The sequence below is a fragment of the Sceloporus occidentalis genome, unplaced genomic scaffold (assembly GCF_023333645.1).
Source record: "Sceloporus occidentalis isolate IW3139 unplaced genomic scaffold, rSceOcc1.0.p SCAF_50, whole genome shotgun sequence".
In the NCBI taxonomy this organism is placed as follows: Eukaryota; Metazoa; Chordata; class Lepidosauria; order Squamata; family Phrynosomatidae; genus Sceloporus; species Sceloporus occidentalis.
In genome coordinates, this window is record NW_028317030.1 from 4,806,083 (window position 1) to 4,826,750 (window position 20,668).

Below are 20,668 nucleotides of genomic sequence, written 5' to 3' on the forward strand. Positions count from 1 at the left end.
GATTTGTATCTCTAATAAGTATTAATGATATGGTTTATAAATATTATTTGTGAATATACAGTGCCTCCGCTGTGTACTGCTATTAATGGGGTATGTAGTGATAGCCATGACTATTAAAGTAGGAAGTAGATGCGCAGAAAAAGCTTTATTTGCTAAGGAAAACCCCCCACTTATCATTCATTACATATTTTAAACCCGTTGCATATTATAAGCCCATTCAGGCCCAGACTGGCTATTGGGCAAATGCCCAGTGGGCCAGTGGCCGACAGGGCCCCTCGAGCAGCAGATCATGTCTTGCATTTGTGGTTGCGAGGCTGTGACTTTAAAGTGCCAGGGCCATTTAGTCATCCCCAGTGTGGCCCTGAACCCATTACTCATATACGCGATAGATATAGAGCTGCATCATGTTAGCCATATACCCCATGTGTGGCTCTATGACAAAAACTAAATGTTAGAAGGCCCAGTCAAGTTTTATGACATAATATATATCTGTTGCTAAATGGTCCAGGCATGGAGAAAAGAGGACTATAGAATATTTAAATAATGCTTATATAAAAGTAACTTTTTTTATATATTTATAAAATCCATTGAAACACCAACGTAAATAGAAATATAGAATGTTGCGGCAGATCCGCCCCATCTACTCGCCAATTTTTCCAGCTCAGACTTAGACCTTAATCAGTTGTTGGTCTCGTCTTAGATTTCGGAGCCATAAAAACCTCTACCACCTCTGCTCGGATGCTGTTTCACTTATCTACCACCCTTATCTCTGTAAAGTAAAACACCTTTTAATTACATCTAAGCCTCTGGCCCTCTAGTTTTAGATTACACATCTTAGTGCGGCAAGTAACTTCCCTAGTCTATATAAGCAGAAACAAAAATAGATCTTTATTTTTAAATCTGCTTTATTGAATTTTTTAAACAGAATGTATTTCTTAAACCGAATTATATGACCGGCTCCCTTTCGACACTTAAAATATCTGGACTTGAAAATTTTTATACAGAACGAATATGTCAGCCTGCCCTCTATCACTCTCTCTAGGTCATATAATGATACAATAAAGCGAATTCGGTGGAACAGCCTTGATATGTTTATAAATAATGTTGATACATTGTAACCAGCAGCGTGACGTCACCAGCCAGCTCTATAGCGAACGCCATTGAGTCGGTGTCCCCGCCCTATCTGCTGTCACTGCCGGCTGCTGCCCTCTGCTGCCCCCTGGTGTCCGTCCTCGGGACAACGCGATGACTGCACAGTTCACAAGACACACCGGCTGATCGGGGGCCGCCATGGGCTGCGAGGATCGGGAGAACAGCGAGGAGGACCCGGAGCTGGGAGATCTGGGGGAGCTGAGCAGGACCCCCGAGACAGAAGAGAGGGGCTTTACTAGAAAAACCTGGTGGGACGGCGAAAACGAGCAGCCAGGAGACCATGAGGAGCTGGATAACCCCTTCACCCCTGACTGTCCCCAATCAAGTGGCAACCAGGGTAGGATCTGCTGCCCCCACCTCCACTGTACCCCCCTGATTGTGACAGATGACCAAACAGGTAAGAGACATATCCTGGTAATGACTATTTATAAACACTGACACTGTTATTAATACCTTACCCTTAAAGCTAAGTCAAAGATGGGGGGGTTATCCAGCTTGCCTGGCACACAGAGGGTTGAAGTATCTGGGTCAATGAACTCATCACTATACTCTGATCCAAGCTAGGTCCTGAAAATAAAAGAAAGAAGACTAAATGGAAGAATAACACAAAACTTTAGATAACCCCTTCTGTGCCAGAGGTGGGCATAGGTCTCCTTGTATACACCTCGGCACATTGGACACATTCTTCTGCAAAGGGTTAAATATATGGTTCTGGACATTGGGCAGTGATGGAATAGTTAGCCTGGTCAGAGTGGCACTACTAGCAGCTGTATCGGGGATGAAGGGGTTAAGTGCTTGTGCCAGGCATTAGTCAAAATACTGTCTGTGTACCATGATGCCAAGGACATTGCTGAGTGCAGTCTGCCAAGGCTAACCTTCCTGTGCCTTCCTTTACTGGCCACTTCAGAACATGTCCCTAACTTCATGGTGTATGATGTAATCATCATGAAAACCATGGATTTAAAGCCATGTTCTGCCTAAAAAAATTAAGTTTTGATTCCAAGCTGTCTTCCATGTGCATTTGAGGACAGATGATTCTAGTATCAAAAGATACATCCGGGGTTATTGTCCTTTGGTTCTTGAATGTCTTATTTCACAAATGACGCATAATTCAAGCTGTACCAAGTACTATTTAAAGACGTTTTTAAATTATCATTTGGCCCCACTTGTGTAATTGAACAGGGGCTAACTAGGAGCTGATAAGCTCGGCTACCGAAAGTCTAGGTGCGATCCATCCTGTTCTTTACGCATATAAGCCAAGGGAAGAAAGGGAAAAAAAGAAGATGTTAAATCTCTGAAGTCAGGGAAAAAATGGTTAAGTATATCCTAGGTACAGGGACCCGAGCAAACAATAAAGGGTACATGGACCTGAGCAAGCAGTACAGGATATATAGACCTGAGCAAGCAATACAGGGTACAGGGACCTGAGCAAGCAATACATGGCAATATAGGGTACAGTGACCTGAGCCAACAATATACCCTATGGGTCTGATAAAGTAGTACATTTTACAGGACATGAGCATGCAGTGCAGGGTATGTGGACCTGAGCAAGCAATACAGGGTACAGGGACCTGAGCAAGCAATACATGGCAATATAGGGTACAGTGACCCGAGCCAGCAGTACAGGGTGTAAGGCCCTAAGAAACCAGTACCTGAGCCAGTAGTACAGGGACCTGAGCCCATAGTATAGGGTGTAGGGGCCTAAGAACCCAGTACAGGGTATAGGGACCTGAGCCAGCAGCACACAGTACAGGGCAGTGTACACTGCTGACACCTCTGTATTTGTAAAAGAACACACCTTGGGGAGGTAGTACGGATGCCCGCAGTTAATGCAATTATCTCAGGATGACTTTGCACAAATGGAGCTTATGCAATAATAATGGGAGCCAGATGGAGGAAATTTAAGGTGACTTTCGAATAGTATCCGTCTGATTTCATCTGAAGAAGAGACGCCTGAGGCCCTAAAAGCTTATGTAACTTTAAATATTGTTACAAATAAAAGGCACCATGGATATGTGTGTTTAAAATAATATTGGCAATGACATGCTGCCATCCAAAGAACACTTTGTAGAGTAAAACATTTGTCTGTACATTGAGCTACACAACCTGCTAGATAAAGTATATTATTGTCTATACATTAAAAATGAAGGCCATGGCTACGGAGCACAATGTTCTGTTCCCGGCCATCCAAAAAACATCTGGCAGTGGAGTAAATATTTCTGTTATTATTACATGTGCTAGCATAATGTATAGGTCAAAATGTATCTACTTTGAAGCAGACCTTTTTACTTGCACATTGTTGAAATGTTTTTCGTTGAAAAAGGAAATGTCTTGTCGTGATTGGAAATTGTTGTATGACATGACCCATACATCCAAATAACAAAGATTTTATGTGAAAAACCAATTTCTGTGGCGACTGTACGTGGGCAGAATGTAAGTACAGTCTCCACGGTGTCACCTGAATGCAAGCAGGGACATCAACGCTGGACAATAGAGGTGGTCATGTCCACCGTGGGGTCTATTCTCTAAAGACCTTGATGGTATAAAAGAACATACTTGGAAGCTCTCTGGATTTGACCCGGAGTCTCCGGGGTCTCTGGGCCGCCCTCCCATTTCTCCAAGCAGGGCAGTTTGCCTACTACCTCCAGACAGATCTGCTAAGTTGAACCGCTTACCATGTTAGAGAGCTCAATATCTTGTCTTAGTGGAACAGAACCTTTAATATCAATGAATTGCAGTGTAAACATCAGACCTATGAGTAAAGCTGTAAAAACCTTATCTGTCATCTAAAACGGTGCTGTGTTTAACGTCACATCGCGGCTGTTTAAGGAAGCACTAAACATGTTTTTAAAAGGAAAATTGCCGTTTGCTGAACAGGAGCTGTTTAACCTCTTCATGTTGTGTGATGATTACACCCCTGCCTGGCACGCAACCTGAGCTTAATATTAAACGGACCGTACTTACCTGAGGTACAAGCTGCAGTGCTGCAGCTGCCTTCCTCCATGGTCTGGTAATTTTTGCCAATGGGAGTGTTATCCGCGCATGCTTATTGGGGTCCGTAGGTATATTGTGTGCAAGCTAATGTCTTTCTATCCAAACACATCTCCTGCATGGAAAATAGCTGGTGGGGCTGGAAGGGGCTAATGCATATGCTTTAGAATCCCCCCCATGCACTTGCAAAAAGGGACACAATGGAAATTTAATGGGATTTCACCAGTGATGTATGAACCAGTGGGGTCACTCTGGGCCCATACTCGGCCGCTGGTCCCACTCGCCACCACCCGCGTTCGGGGTTTCAGATACAATAAAAAAAGATGCTGTATGCCTTTTAAAAAACGGAGTGACAAGGTATGACATCATATCCTCGCACGCTGTGTCTTAAAGGCACACAGCGCCTTTTAATGAAGTCTATGGAGGCCGTTACTGACCCAGCACAGCGTCGATAGCATATATGGGCCGGCTGGAGAGATCAAATATCTCTCCTTTAAATTACCCATTGTGCAGTGCAAACCCCCCCCCCCTGGTTTTGTACATAGGGACTGGTCCTGCCCCTGGACCGGCCCTGGACATCACTGGACCTCACAGCTATTCTATTCTATTCTAAGTGAGTGTCACTTTAAGTGGGTTTTCTTTACTCGGACTTCTGCCTGATAAGGACTCACATTCGTAGTAAAGGGTTCAAGCTGCTATAGACCAAAGGGAGGTCACCTTAGATCATCGGGAGCGAAAGCGGAGCAGAGATCAATAATAAGATAAAGAAGACGTCATACGTTCTGTGTAAGCAGACTTTGCTTTATCCCTAGAGCCACAATATATACCGGCTAGAAACCCGAGGCACGCAGGTCATAGAAAGGGAAAAGGGGTGGAATAAGTAAACCTATCCCAGGCTGGGAAGTCTGTTTAATTAGGTTAAAGGTGTTGCTGCGTAGGCAGGGCTGCGGCTTGACTCCGGAGATAAGGTGTTATTGGGTATGAAAGACGTAATGTACGTATTCCACCAATCAGTCCTTTCTCTCTGTTTACACACCTCTTCCAAAAAGTCCATAATTCCCTTCAACCGGAAGTGTTTGTGCATAACCTTCATTCAGTACTTATCTAATCATACATCATACCTAAATAGTACAAACATTCTTACATCATAATGATCCTACGTCAGTAACGGAAAGATCCCATGTATCTACTACCCTTTTCTCAAAGTACCCCCTTCTTCTATAACTGTATGTTACATGACGTCTGTTCTTAGCTCTCTATGACAATTCGTCACGCTCCCTCCTTGGCATTGAAACCTCGAGGTCTTCTGCTCTCGAGACATTCTGATGGTCTTTGTAGCCACCAGGAGGCTGGCGCTGGTAACGCAGAACCTTTACATTTACTGCTCATTTAAGGAAATGACTGTTAAAAAATGACACAAGGAAATTGATGTAATAAAAAAAACCTATACTTTATGTAAATAAAGATGTAAAGCTGTGGTCACTAGGCGTGTGACTAATGAGAATTTGAGGAAATAACCTTTCAGAATGCCGATACACTGGGGATAGGCAAAAGTAGTCATTCTACGTCTGGAAGCTCCAAGGCTCTACATCTCATTCCTCATGAATTTTTCTACTGTACAAGCCTAGGTGTTTGTTAACTCCTTGCTGAATGACAGCTTAGATTAGATCCTATTTTCGGCTGTCTGCTTAAGGGGGGAAACATTTACAAAAAAACACAATATGATGGCGGAGAACCAGTTGGTCTACTCGATCCGCCTATTTTCTTACTCTCGAGAAACCTCAAGTATATTTGATCCTTCGTCTTGTCTAAGATTCAGGAAAGCTATATGACGATCCAATGCATGTTTACATTCCCTCACTATATTACCCTCTACCACTTCTGAAGCGAGGATGTTCTTATGTTCTCTTCGTTCTTGTACTTTGTTGCATCCCTTTATGGATTCAAATGTTTCTATCTGTATTGACAAAGGCTTGAGTGCACTCGAGGGATAACAAACAGTGACCGTTCTCTGTAGATGTTGTGTTGCTCATGAGGAGAACTTGGATGGGTCCCACCACGCCTGGGACCCTTCTGCGAACGACCACATCCTCCTCTAAAGGTCACCCTCTGATACTAATACTATTACCTCCGGCCATAGGGAGGTTCCTTCTGCAGGAGGTCCCAAAAACCTATGTCACTCAAACCCTTTTTCCATATTGGCCCAATGAGTGGTGCCACCTTCTACTAAAGACTCCAATGATAATTTAATGAAGCTTTATTTAATGAGACAAAGTTGGAATTTCCAATTGGTGAATGTTGCCAGCTGTGGTACTGAATCTTAAAGTCACCGATACACTTTCTTTACTGAGACTTTTTATGTGACTTTGTGACCTTATCATAACTGTTTATATAGTTGTGTAACCCAATCGTTCAATGTACGTATTTTATGTGCATAATTTTGAACTGTGAGCTACTAGGGTAACATTAAAAGAGAAAAACAGGGGAGATGGAATGTGGGTGCCAAAAGGTGAATGTCTTGTAAGGTATGATGTTTATACCCACATGGCCCTTAGGGTATGTGATTAACCCCTTAACACCTACTATTTCTTTAATACAGCCATTTCACTGCTGGGATCGATCTGCAATAACTGCCCACCACATACTACCTGCTTTACCTTTGACAGGGGATCTCTCTTCATGGTATATCACAAGTATATCTATATGGTATATCCCACCAGACTGCAGCCACCAGACCTTGTTCCAGGGTTTCTAACCTTTATGGTCACCAATTATGTTTGTTTTGTGTCTGCAGGATATATTGGTGGCATTATATCCGTATATTACAGTTGATTACTACAGAAATGAACTCTGATTGTAATACTTTTTATTTTATTTTTTTAAGGGAAGAAGAAATGTAAGTGTCCGGGTCTCGGCATCTTCTACACCATCCTGTCTGCCCTCTTCTTCTCGTCCAGCTCGCTCCTGGTGAAGAAGATCGAAGATTTGCACTCAGTGGAAATAAGTGCAATCCGGTGCATTTTCCAAATGCTTTTTGTTCTTCCTGGTTTAATTTATTTTAAGTAAGTCAAAAACAGGTTCAGAAGAACTGGTCTTCAGACTATTAAAGTCTGTTACAATCTACATGATTATTCATCCCCATTCCGTTAGATATCACCTATTGTTCAGTTGCTGATTGTTGTTGATTGGTTCCGGCAGCCTTGGTAAGGATGAAGCAAAGGAAGAAGGTGGCAATTTAAGGAGATTAATTACACTATGGCGTGCATGAATGGACATAACGCCATGATAAGAAATTGATTAGATGATGCTAGTTTTGCCAAACAAAACCCATAAGCTATTGGTAGTTTCAGTAAATTTAGACAGCATGGAATCCTTTAATTGCACTTTTTCTAGATAGCTTTTGGTTATCCGTAACAGTTCAGATGCAACATTTTAAAAGTGGTCACCATAGAAACAAGTGGAATATTCGTAGAGTTGTCATCAAATTGTGATTAATGGAACTTATACCTTTAATTTCATGGTCCTTAAAGGAGATAGATATTTTTTCATCCAGAGGCTATACGCTGGACCTGTAGTCATAGCGTGAAGCATTGGTGTAGAAGAACTCAGGGGTTATTGTTTAAAATAAACAAAACTTAAAAGTAGCCATTTTGAACCAAGATACCCCTACTCATAAGCATTATCTTAAATGATTGTTGTAATATTTTTTCTCTGATAATCTACAGGACCGGTTTTCTGGGACCTAAGGATCAGAGGATTTACCTCTTTCTCAGAGGATTCCTCGGCTCCAGCGCCATGATCTTACTGTATTACGCGGTACAGTCGATGCCCCTCGCTGACGCCACCGTGATAACCTTCAGCAGTCCCGCCTTTACCTGCATTTTTGCCTGCATATTCCTGAAGGAGAAGTGCACCGTGTGGGATATTATTTTCATGTGCTTTACAATAACAGGAGTCATCCTCATAGCAAGGCCGCCATTTTTATTCGGGGAACGCATCGGAGGCTTTGAAGACGATTACTCAAACCACTTGAAGGGTACCATAGCCGCTGTGGCGAGTGCAGTAGGAGCTGCGTTAACTCTAGTCGTCCTAAGAAAAATGGGGAAGTCTGTACATTACCTGCTCTCCATATGGTATTATGCCGTCATTGGTCTAATTGAGTGTGTGATTGCCCTCTTCGCCCTTGGGGAATGGAGTTTGCCTTCTTGCGGAGTAGACAGGTGGCTTCTGGTTTGCATCGGCATGTTGGGCTTGGGAGGACAGATTTTTCTCGTGAAAGCGTTACAGATTGAGAAAGCCGGGCCGGTGTCTATCATGAGGACAATGGATGTTGTCTTCGCCTTCATATTTCAGGCTTTGTTTCTCAATCGCAACCCGACACTGTGGACAATTGGCGGGGCTTTGTGCGTCGTCGCAAGCACCGCCGGCACAGCAATAATTAAGTGGTATAAAAGCGTAAAGAAAGCAAAACAGAGTGAGCTGTAGTTTCAAACTAGTCCAATAATTTAATATCTATTTGTTATACGAGTCAAAAAATTTGAAGCACATTCTACCAGAAATATAAAAAAAAAAAAAAAAATCAAAAATGTTTTCCAATTTTTGGGGACAGGCATTTAGAATTTTGAAGGGACTGGAAACCATTACATTTCTATTTTAGTATAATAGAGTTTACAGTATTTTTAAGCCCCAATTGGAGGCGAGTTGGTCAACAATCATGTTTATGTTAAATATAACATTTTTGAAAGAATATTTTGGGCATTAAAAAAGTTTCTCACTGAGTGCAAAAAGTATTTCCTTGTGTTTGCATTTAGGGATAAGTAATGGTGACCATTCAGCCTTTACATGATCAACCACTGGGCAAATCCATGGGGTTTTTTGTTGAGTTCCATGGGTATTTGAGCCCAAGAATGGTCAGAAAATCGTACTTAACATTTACTGTAATATAAAAAAAAACATTTTAAAATGTTTTGGGTATTTCATATATTTGATACCCACTAGAAGTGGTGTAAAATTCTGGACAGCATGTACATTGAAGAGATTTACTTCTGTTTCCCCTTATTTTTATGCCAGGACAGACCCGAATTTGATGGGACAGGATCCCCCCCAAAATGAGACTGTCCCAGGACTGTTGGCAACTATGAGTTAAAATAATTTTTACCTGTTCTCTAAATCTATATCTAAAAGATATTCTTTTGTTTAGTACTGTACGTTTGAGAGGTTGAGAGCACTTACCCGGACTGCCATCTCGTTGGCATTCTGGAGCTGCCATGAAGGTCTATACTGTAACCGCGCAGACCTCCGGTGGTTTTACAGCTGCCTAGGTTGGTCTGGGGACATCAGAGGGTCTCCCCGACCAACCTCTGACCCCCCACTGCCTGCAAAAGGAGGACAATGGGGCAAATTCCCAGGGAGACAGTGCCCCAAAAATCGCAACTGTCCCACAGATATGGTGCCTATATGTTTTACTCTCCACGGACAGCTATGTATAAATTGTATAAGCTCATGAGCCTATAATATAGAATTATTCATTTATTTAAGTTAATTAAAGTGGTTTTGATATGGGGCCCATCAGATTGCATTTTGACTGCGCTTTTTAATGACATCACAATTTTTTTTCGGGGCATAAAAGTGACAGTGAAATCCTATGACTAGCACTGAGAGAGTGTCAGCCTGTCGTTCCTTTCGGGCTCAGTAGTAGACTTATTTATTAACATAACTTCATCTCTTAATAGTTTTTTTTTTTTTCCTTTAATCCACTTTTTATGAGTTTCGGAGCTCATTTTGCGGGGCAAAAATATCCTAAATATTAGAAGCCTTTACTCAGTTATGCTTAACCCTTTCAGCCCTGCTCCACCTTGTTCACACGTTTATTCTCCTGGCTGAATTATATCAATTATATAGAAAAATAATCGATAATGGAAAATAGAATGTTTTGGCCGTCTCAGCTTTTCTTCTCCGTATATAATTTTTTAAAAAAAATCCCCCCCCCCCCAAAGAACCTAAATATACAGAAAGAGTCTCGAAAACCTGCTTTATCGGTGTGTCGAGTTCTTATAAATGCAATTTTAAGGTCGACGTCAGTCTTTGATCAGATACCGAATACGTAATTGTCGTAAATTTGGTGTTTGTTGCATACGTTTTTTGGGGGTTTTTTTTGGATGAACGTATTCTGGCGATGGAAAATAAATATTTTTGTTACTGTGTGCAATAATAATAAGGTTGCTGGCCAACCTATAACAATGTCAATCAGCAAAAATAGCGCGCATGTACACGGGCGTGTTACAAATATTTTTTTTTTAGCGAATGTCAAGGTATATGGACCACGATTGGCCTAAACGCTTTTCGTCACCAGCAAATAAGACAGAGATGGCAAATATCTCACAGTCTATATCAACGTTTCTCGACAAACTCAGGTTTTTCGTAAAACCTTACATTTTTTAAGGGTCATGCAGTCTAGACGCCATTTTGCGTTATCTACACCGGTATGGAAAAGTATCTCAACTTGGTGACTCAATCAGGGACGGGACGGTCAGGCATGGTAGAGGTTCTTCAAAGTCTAGTCCCTAAAACTGTATCTAAGGTTATATTCCAGCTCATTTTAATTGCCCCTGGTGCTTTTATTAGTTTTAACCATTCATCTGGAGCAGAACCGGTGAAAATGCTCTTTCTCGTTCAACTTTTGAGGTTTTAATATGACGAGAAAACCCAGTGTCATGAATATCATGCGCTAAAAGGACTGAGGGGGCCCTGCATAATGTATAACGTATTTTCGATACCTGCCAAGTATTCTCCCTCGTTAACTTTCCATTACCCAGGGCCAAGTGAGACCCTGGCTGTAGGGAACTCTCATTGGACACTAGAAGATAACATTTTTAAACACACATATAGATTACACTACAGCTGAATTTTTTTTTTAACCCCTTAAGGACAATGGGCGGTCCGTAAACCCATTATAAACAATGCATTTTGAGCCCGTACGTGTACGGGCTTTGTCATTAAGGGATTAATGTACGGATAATATTAGAATTTATGGATGTCATTATGATAAGAACACCCTACGCCGGGCATATTTTGGTATATTCCATAGTGTCTGTTTGTCATACTGGGACATCTGTGTCTGTGAGATTGGATTTTTAATAGCCTTTATTGCTTTAACTTATTGTGTTTTAATACTATTTTCCTTTTAACCCCTTAATTACTTATATATAATAATATTACTCATCTATTGACATAACCTTAGCATGTTTTTTTTCTCTCTGTGCGAGTGCATATTAGAAATGAAAAATATTTATAAATCAGTACCTATGGCTGCTATTTGGTCACTTTGCAATAAAAAAAAAAAGACGTGATATTTGTAAAAGATAGCCATTATATTTTTTCAAGGCGCACAAGAAGCACATTTCGTTAAACCTCGGTTTTACACTTTTGTAGCATATTTTTTTTTGAAGCTATTTATACGGTAGAAACATATTTTTCTGGTTATATAAATTCTATTTTCTTATAATTCTGTGTTAATATTTAAGGCTTAATAAAGTGGTATGAAATAGATTTGGCTTTTGTATTTCTTCCAACGTATATTTAAATGATACTGTTCAATATTACATAAACTATTGTGTATGGTTTGTGTTCGCTAACACGCACTATGCCCATTGATGCACCGCTGTTCATATTTTTTTCTTTCCCTGTAACTTATGGAAGTTTACATTTCACAGCCTCAAAAGATTCAGTGAGAATCAACTGGTTAAAAAAAAAAGAAAGACACGAAGAAGAACAAACAGCGACTTTAATCAATGGCTTTGCCTTTATCAAAAATTCTGTCGTTGCCAGATTTTTCTCTGATACGTTCTGCTTGTGTCATCACAACAAAGTTATGCAAATGTGATGCAAATTTGATGATTACATCAAGCATGCAGTAAGCATGTCTGGTTAGGGGGCGTTGGGGGTCGCCCCGTCATCGCCAGTCTGGCCCTGGCTGTTAATGACTGTGGAATGTGATCATGTCATATAACATAGCATTAGTTTAGCTTAATTTGCATTTATTTACACCGTAAGTGATTACTCATTTACCACACATGTGCAATAACTTTATGAAATACAGCAGTTTTAGACCCAACACTGAGGAGATGGACTCTTAGGGACCGTATTGTGGACAATACCTATTTCAGGAAATATTTTATTTTTACAAACATTTACAAACAAAATTGATGTGTTTTGCTACTGTGCATCCCCAAAAGGCTGTTTGTCTGTATAACCCACAGTCATTAAATCCTAATTTTTACCAAACAAAACATAATCGTTCTAGAGCTTTGTGCTCTTCGGGGAATGTTCATCTTTGCATTAGGGTAAACTAGGAAAATCAACAAGCATTGATTTTGAGCATTTTGAGTGCTGTAAATAAAAAATATAATATATCAAGCATCTCCCATTAAAAAAATCTAACTATTTATTTACTATTTATTATAGAATATTTGAAAAAAATTTATAATAAATATGTATTTATTGAGGAGAAATTTTATAAACACACACACAGATATCTACTTTTTAGGAGACAATTTTTACATTTGCAAGAAATGTGATGTCATGTGATCATACACAGCATTTAATAGTACAAGTTATCATGCTGCACTTAAATACCGTCCAATATCTGAAAAGAGGGGCGATTTTGCTTTAGGGGGTATGGTTAGAGGCGTAGGTCGAGGATGGAGCTTCACAGAGATTGTTTTTTGTGACTTTGTTACCTATTCCTAAACATTTCTGTATGTGTGTGTGTGTTTGGTTGCCACTTTTGCCAAGCCATTTCCTGGATATTCACTGAAAAGTTACATCTGGTGCTGTGTCTGGAGCATGGTCAGGGTTGTTACAGATGACAGCTAAAAATGTTATTAGTAGAGGGAATGTAGAGGAGAGAGAAAGTAGATTAGTAGATTCACTAATGTGCAAGTTGTTTGGGAGGGCATGCTACTTTATTAGAGTTACAGACGAGGGCATGCGAGTTCAATGTTCATTATGTTTCCTTAATTACCCCCACCATGCACATGTTGGGTGAAGAAGGGGGACAATCATCAGCCTCCCTTGGTTAATGGGGGTCTCGGCTAGGCAGTGCTCAATATTGTATATGAGACAGTTACAAAGGACTGTCCTCTACCAGCCATTGCAGCCCCCTGCAACATTCTTTATTGGACTTAGTATGAATACTTTGGCTTCCATTTAAATAAAGTTTTCTGCAAAACAAACAACTTAGAAATGTTATAATTGTGTGTTATCCCCTTGTGGTCAGGTTAGCAATACACACATTAAGTGTTCTGATGTATTGAGCTCTTTAGGGAACACTATCTTTAGTAAAGACATTATATATATATATATAGTGAACCAGGCACATGCAGCACCTTGTATGCTCAGTTCTGATGGCAGAAAACAGATGAATCTCCATAACTCCATGAAGAAAATTACTTTCACTCAACACACAGTAAGTGCTCTGCTAAACACTTATTATAATTTACTTATCTCAATTGATCCTCTATGAAAAAGTTATATATTTTTCGTAACATATAAAGAATATATCACTTTGCAAGTAGAAAAATACACTAATTTAAAAACTATGGTACAGGAGGTGCTTTGTTAATACATTTGGGAAATGTGTTTTCCATCTATTCAGGAACATAAGTGGCAGTTGCAATGTTGTTAAAAATATTTTTTGTTTAAAAGGTTGTTGTTTTTCTTAATTTGATACATTTATGTGGACATTAATTGTTGCACATCGATAGAACGTTTTTATTCCCATAATTAGATTAATAGACTTGTCTCAATGTAATAACAGCCATAATAAACACTAATGCTAATGATTATTCTTTTTTGTTCTTATAAGCCACAGTTCTCCATAAATATTATAGAAATATATGAAAAAATGAACTGAAATACTAATATTTTGCAGAAAAGTATTAGTAAAACAAACACCATATACTGTATTTGAAAACATCTGCTCCTGCCTAAAATAAATAAGAAGTTTGCAATATCAATATAACAGAACAGTTTTTATGGTCGTGCTGTAACTTAATTACGAGGGTTTACATTTTCATTAACATGTTTTAATCACTCTCCACAGCTGCAAACATGTTTCCTTAATTACTAGACTTGTGCGTTCGGATTCAGGCTAATTTCAATTTTAACAAAATTTGCCAATTTCGGCCATTTATACGAATGTCCTAAAACTAGGAGGGACCCCTAACAAAATAAACAAAAATGAAGCAAAGAGCTCTGAATTTTTGGATTAAATTTTGATGGTTTTTTTTCCCTCTCATTCATGCTCTCTAATACTCTCTTCCACTCTCATGTGTAAACAAAACTCATTGACCAAAACTATTATAATACAATATTCCAGGGTCAGATTTTTTATGACATTGTTATAAAGAGAGTGCATGGACAATGAGTATGGAAAAATAGCACTTAAAAGGAGGATTTTTTTTTACACATTTCAACATTTATTTAGGAAAATCTCATGGAATGCCCCATTCAGACTACAATTGCATGAAGTTTTATTAAGGTAAGGTTTATTATTGAATGTTTCTTTTTTTTCTTTCAGCGACAGGATGAATCCTCACCAAATGGAATTAGACAATATAACAGGGTTTATAATCCAAGGGTTTTCTAATGTTCCCGAGCTTCAGAGCCCACTTTTTGTGTTGTTCCTGATGATTTATCTCATGATTCTTTTGGGGAACCTAACAATCTTCACTGTGATTTTACTGAATTCTCACTTGCACACTCCCATGTATATCTTCCTGTTGAACCTTTCATTCATTGACATGTGTTTTACCTCGACCATTCTACCAAACCTCCTACATGTGCTCTTCACCCAGCACAAGTACATCTCATTTTCGGGGTGCATGGTTCAGATGTATTTTTTTGTGTCATTGGCTTGTACCGAGTACTTTCTTTTGACAGCCATGGCTTATGATCGCTATCTGGCCATCTGTCACCCTCTTCATTATGTTCTTTTCATGAGTCTAAAGAATTGTGGTTTTTTCATAGCTACTGCATGGACTGTTGGCTTCCTGGACCCTACAGGACATGTTGTCCTCATTGCCAAGCTGTCCGTTTGTGGATCTCATGTTATTGACCATTTCTTCTGTGATGTTTCGCCGTTACTTAAACTTTCCTGTTGCGACACATTTAGCGCAGAACTTATGATCTACATTGAAGGCGTCCTAGTGACCTTTAATTCATTCATGCTCACTGTGACCTCATATATCTTTGTAATTTCCACAATTCTAAAAATGTCCTCCGAAGATCGTCGGAAAGCTTTTTCTACCTGCGGCTCCCACATGACCTGCGTTGTAATCTTTTATGGGACAATTTTCTGTTTGTACGTCAGACCCACATCAAGTTATTCTCCAGAAAGGGACAAGTTTTTTTCCCTTTTGTATATTGTCTTGATTCCAATGCTGAATCCCATTATATACACTTTGAAGAATAAAGAATTTAAAAGAGCGTTTATAAAAGTGAAAAACAGAGCATTTTAAACTGTTATAAATATAAATAAAGGTATTATTTGTGATTTAAGTTATATCTCTGTTCTTGATAGAATACACACATACATAACATCCAATATGTAAACTATGAATATGGGAGTCCTTTTTCTAATTTTGTATTGCTAATAACCACTTGTGTGCAGTTCTGAAGACCTCCTCTCCAGAAGGATGTTGACATTTGGAGGAGAGTTTAGAAAAGGCAGACTAAAGTCAGAGTGGGTGAATGAATGTAGTTAGTGGGTGATTGAATGAATTAAGTTAGTAGTGAGTAAGTTAGTTTTTAGAGGCAGAAATGGCACAGGTAGGCTGAGAAGGGGGCAGAGGTGGCACAGGCAGGCTGATTAGGGGGGGGGCAGAGATGGCACAGGCAGGCTGATTAGGGGGCAGAAGTGGCTTGGCAGGCTGCTAAAGGGGCAGCATTGGCACAGACAGGCTGTTTCAGGGGCAGACTTGGCCCAGGCAGGCTGTTTCAGTGGCAGAATTAGCCCAGGCAGACTGTTTCAGGGGCAGACTTGGCCCAGGCAGGCTGTTTCAAGGGCAGAAACAAGGGGTTATGCTGCTCTACCATCAATGTCTGGCTCAGTGTATAGTGGTAGGAATTACGCTGTACCATATCTGTTCAGCAAATTTTATTTATTTAAATTAATAATTTCATTAATAATTTATTTTTCTAGATTTCTATTTTTTTCCAGTTGACATACACTTAAAAAAGTTGTGAAATAAATATTCTTGCCAACATTGATTATTTTGTGTGTGTGTGGGGGGGGGGGGTGCCACATACAGGATCTGCCCCGGGTGCCAAATACTCTAGGTATGCCCCTGACTAAAGTATTGAATAGTTTATATCATACAAAATTATCAGGAAAGTCTCAGTAATGCTTTTATGGTCATGTCAACAAAGTCTGTTCCACTAATTATCAGGAAAGATTAAGGGATCTCAATATTTATGGCTTGGAGGAAATAAGAGATAGAGAGGATGGGATGGAAACATTTAAATACTTAAATGGATAAAGTAGAAAACAGACGTATGGCTCCTGAAGACGAGACCAAAGACTGATTAAGGTTTAAGGAAAAACAGGTGGGCTGAATGGTTCTTAAGAGGGGGTTATGGGACAGTAAACTGTCCTTTTAACCATCGCTATGAAGCTATTATTAACCCCCTATTGTGTGAGCTCGTCTGTGCCTGCTCCTAGTCGTCCACATATTGGGGAAGAAACTGTTAATGTAATCTGTGCAAATTCTAGTTTGGAAGAACTCTTACACATGAGGCTTCCTGACCCTTGGAGAGAAGTCTCTCGTACTAATATAAGCACACATACAACGTATAATGCTGCAGAACTCTTTTATATCTACATAAGAAGGATATGGTTTCTCACAAGTAAGTTTATGTAAACCACTTTATTGCAATTACTGCACTTAATATAATATATGATTTATTTTTCTTTTTACAAAAAAGGCCACTTTATAATATGATGAAGTTCCAGTTTTCTCTTTGACCTACTTAAATTTTTTTTTTTATCCTTCTTCCAAAAGTACTCTATTAGTAAAAATAAAACAAACTTCACGAAGTCTGATAAAAGTTCTTACTTTTGATAAATTATAATGTTAAGACATTAAGAAGACATTACTTTTTAATTACGAACCACCCCGCGATGCTATAGTTTCAGATTTTTATTATTATTATTTTTTTTATTGATTGTTGACAGTGTTTGGGCTTTCTTATCATTTTAGCTACGTAATCATTGTAATTTCATCGCTTTGCTATTAAAACATCACATATTTGAGTTTATAACCAAATGTGTTTTTTTTTTTTATTTTACATCCAGCACACCAAATCTTCATACATAACCCCATAATTTAATGTTCTTGTAATATTTATTTTTACCATCATGTAACCACACATTTTGGACGTTCTTTCAGAACATAATATTTCTTCATAGACTCGACCTTGGTAGAAACCTCTACACATGCATCACAGAAAAAAACTGAGCATATCATATGGTCCAGTTAATAAATATAATAATTCCCTTTTAATATCTTTTCTTTTTGTAGGATAAAAAGGCATCTAGAACAAACACAAAAAATATGTTTAACGTAACCATATTTATAATTCAAGGTTTTTCGTTTACTCCAGGACTCAAATTTCCAATTTTTGTTGCATTCCTGATCATCTACCTTACTATTATTTTCGGCAACACAACTATTTTCGCTGTTATTACGCTGGATTCTCACTTACATGTTCCAATGTATGTTTTTCTGAGTAACCTCTCATTCCTTGACATTTTGTACAGTTCTACTATTCTACCGAAACTACTGGTGATAATAGCAACGCAAAACAAGGCCATACCCTTTACGGGATGCATGATTCAGATGTATTTCTTCATGGCTTTGGCTTGCACTGAGTTTCTTCTCCTGGCCGTGATGGCTTACGATCGTTATGTGGCAGTATGCCACCCTCTTCATTACTTTGCATACATGAGCCTAAAGCATTGTGTTATCTTCGCATCTCTGGCATGGACTATTGGATTACTTGATCCAATTTTACACACTGTCCTTATAGCAAACCTGAATTTTTGCCTAGCCAACCACATTGACCATTTCTTCTGTGATGTAGCTCCATTGCTCAAGCTAACCTGCAGTGAAACCACAAATATAGAGTTGTTGAACTACATTGAAGGGTCACTCCTAAGCTTTAGCGCGTTCATCCTAACACTGGTCTCTTACATCTTTATTATATCTTCGATCTTGAAAATCAGTTCTACGAATGGGCGTCAGAAAGCTTTCTCCACCTGCTCTTCCCACTTGACTTGCGTTGTTATTTTTTATGGGACGATCATTTGCTTGTACATGAGGCCATCTTCGAGCTATTCTCCTAAGCGAGACAAGTTCTTTGCTCTTCTGTATGTTGCGTTAATCCCTTTGCTGAATCCTTTTATTTACACGCTGAAGAATACAGAGTTCAAACAAGCCATGGAAAATATTTGGAGTAAAGCCAACCTCATTGTACTGTAATACGTAAGACAAATACTAATTCTTGGATGAATTTTTGTGATTTTGTTCAAAAGGATTCATATTTCTTATTAGTTAGAAAGCTAAAAGCTAAAAATTAAAAGTCAGTTTACAAATATATATATATATATATATGGTATATATATATACATACATATATATATATATATACAAATTATTGTGGTGCTACTTAACTTGGCGCAAACTAGTTTTTGTGTATTATTGTACGTGTCTAATTGTGTAGTTTATTTGTTTCTATAAATCGATGCTTATTGAGACGTAATCTCTTCTTTGTCATATTCACACAAGCAAGTTCTGAAGGGTAGACTTCTTGGATAACCACAAACGGTGCTTTTAGAAGGTCCCATAAATTAGAACACATTTTTTCCTGGCTTCTACTGGGTGTCAGATATACAAAGGCCTTTCCTGTCAAGGAGGTATTGAGTTTTGGGGGTTTTAGCGTGTCCTACTTCTATGTTCCACAATAAAGTTCCATTTCTGTACAGGCTTCCACTGGAGACAAAAAAAAATAGTCACTGGTCGGTTTGTGACCACTCGCCATCTTCTCTAACGGGAATACAATAAAGTAAAATTGAAATCCAAACACAACCTATAGCTCTACTTGTGTTGAATGTGCTATCTACATTTATTAACAAACTCGTGGAATGTTTAACTTACAATTGCTTTACTTATTCCTTTCTTCCTCTAACTCTCTGCTCAACCATTTGCAGTCTGTCCACAACACTCTACTGAGACACTTCTCCTTGTTAATTTTCTTAGTAGGCTTCCCCCGTCCTCCCGCAGACCCTTCCTTCTATTTGCATCCTAAACGCGGCTCTATCCTGGTCCAAATCCTACCTCTCTGACTTAGTATCTGCTTCTCTGGCACTTATCTCTCGGTTGGTGGGCTCAGTTCTGGGGACCTCTACTTTCCTACACCTCCTAAATCCTTCTTTAGGATTCCACTACCACCTCTACACCGATAACATGCTTGTCTACCTTTTCTCTTCTGTCCTCTCATCCTCTCTACTAAATTGTTTTACTATATCCCTTGTCTTTCTAGAATTGCATTCTGAACGGAATCTTCCCATCCTGCTAGCGTTATTGCCCCAGGAGGAGAGGCAGGAATCAGAGAGGCCAGCCACATGGATGTCGGCCATATTGCTGAACATAAATTGGTGTTTTTTTTCAGCAGTAACACATATCCCCGGTTAGAAATACAAAACAGAGTTTGAAAAGCAATTTTATCTTTTAATTTTAAATTTGGATGGTGTTGACCAGTAAATTGATATAAACATATTGTTTTATGTAGTGGGTTTGAGATCTGTGAGCGCCATTGCAAGTAGACCTTCAGAATATTGAATTTAAAAATATTACACTATGGAAAAATATTCACAGTTGCATACCGTCTAATAATTGTCCTATATTTAGGTTTTTATCCCTCATTTGCAATAGCTGAATACAAGTTATAACAAGTAAAACATTTTTTTTAAAATTTATTTCATATCAAATGACAGACTGCATATATATATATATATATATATATATATATATATATATATATATATACACAGTATATATAGTATAAAAGAATGCCCTACTTGTGTGTAGAAAGTAAAATAATATAAATAAGCTGCTGAAGAACCTCTTGAAAACAACCATAGAAAAAGTCATGGGGTCAGCACTAACAAAATAATATAAGTAGATATAAATAATAATAATAAAATAATTTATAACAAATAAAAATAATATGCTTCAAATAATACCTTAAAGGGTTAAACATTTTAGTAACCACTCATTTGATTTTTTCAATAGAACTTATGTAAGGCTAGGTTTCCACTTGGGTTTTTGTCCTGCGTTTTTTTTCTTGATGAAAAACGCCAAGAAAACTGCCACTGCATTTACCTGCGTTTTGGCGTTTTTTTCTGGAGTTTTTTCTGGCGTTTTAGCCTTTCTGTGGAAATTGCTTTTTTTGACCTTAGGCAGTT

At 38.8% G+C, this 20,668-nt stretch overlaps 3 protein-coding genes across 3 annotated transcripts; all 3 read left to right on the forward strand.

Moving 5' to 3' along the window:
- Positions 1 to 1,290: 1,290 nt before the first annotated feature.
- LOC149288688 (solute carrier family 35 member G1-like) lies at positions 1,291 to 8,628 on the forward strand. Its single transcript, XM_089491392.1, has 3 exons — positions 1,291 to 1,489; positions 7,028 to 7,205; positions 7,869 to 8,628. Exons 1-3 carry the CDS (start codon positions 1,291 to 1,293, stop codon positions 8,626 to 8,628), a joined length of 1,137 nt encoding a protein of 378 aa, XP_089347518.1.
- Positions 8,629 to 14,729: 6,101 nt separating this feature from the next.
- Positions 14,730 to 15,662, forward strand: LOC149288689 (olfactory receptor 5AR1-like). The gene has a single exon (XM_089491393.1). The coding sequence runs from the start codon at positions 14,730 to 14,732 to the stop codon at positions 15,660 to 15,662; it is 933 nt and encodes a 310-aa protein (XP_089347519.1).
- A 301-nt stretch (positions 15,663 to 15,963) lies between these two features.
- On the forward strand, positions 15,964 to 18,683 carry LOC149288690 (olfactory receptor 1468-like). The gene is made up of 2 exons (XM_089491395.1): positions 15,964 to 15,972; positions 17,724 to 18,683. The coding sequence occupies exons 1-2, from the start codon at positions 15,964 to 15,966 to the stop codon at positions 18,681 to 18,683; spliced, it is 969 nt and encodes a 322-aa protein (XP_089347521.1).
- Positions 18,684 to 20,668: the final 1,985 nt, after the last annotated feature.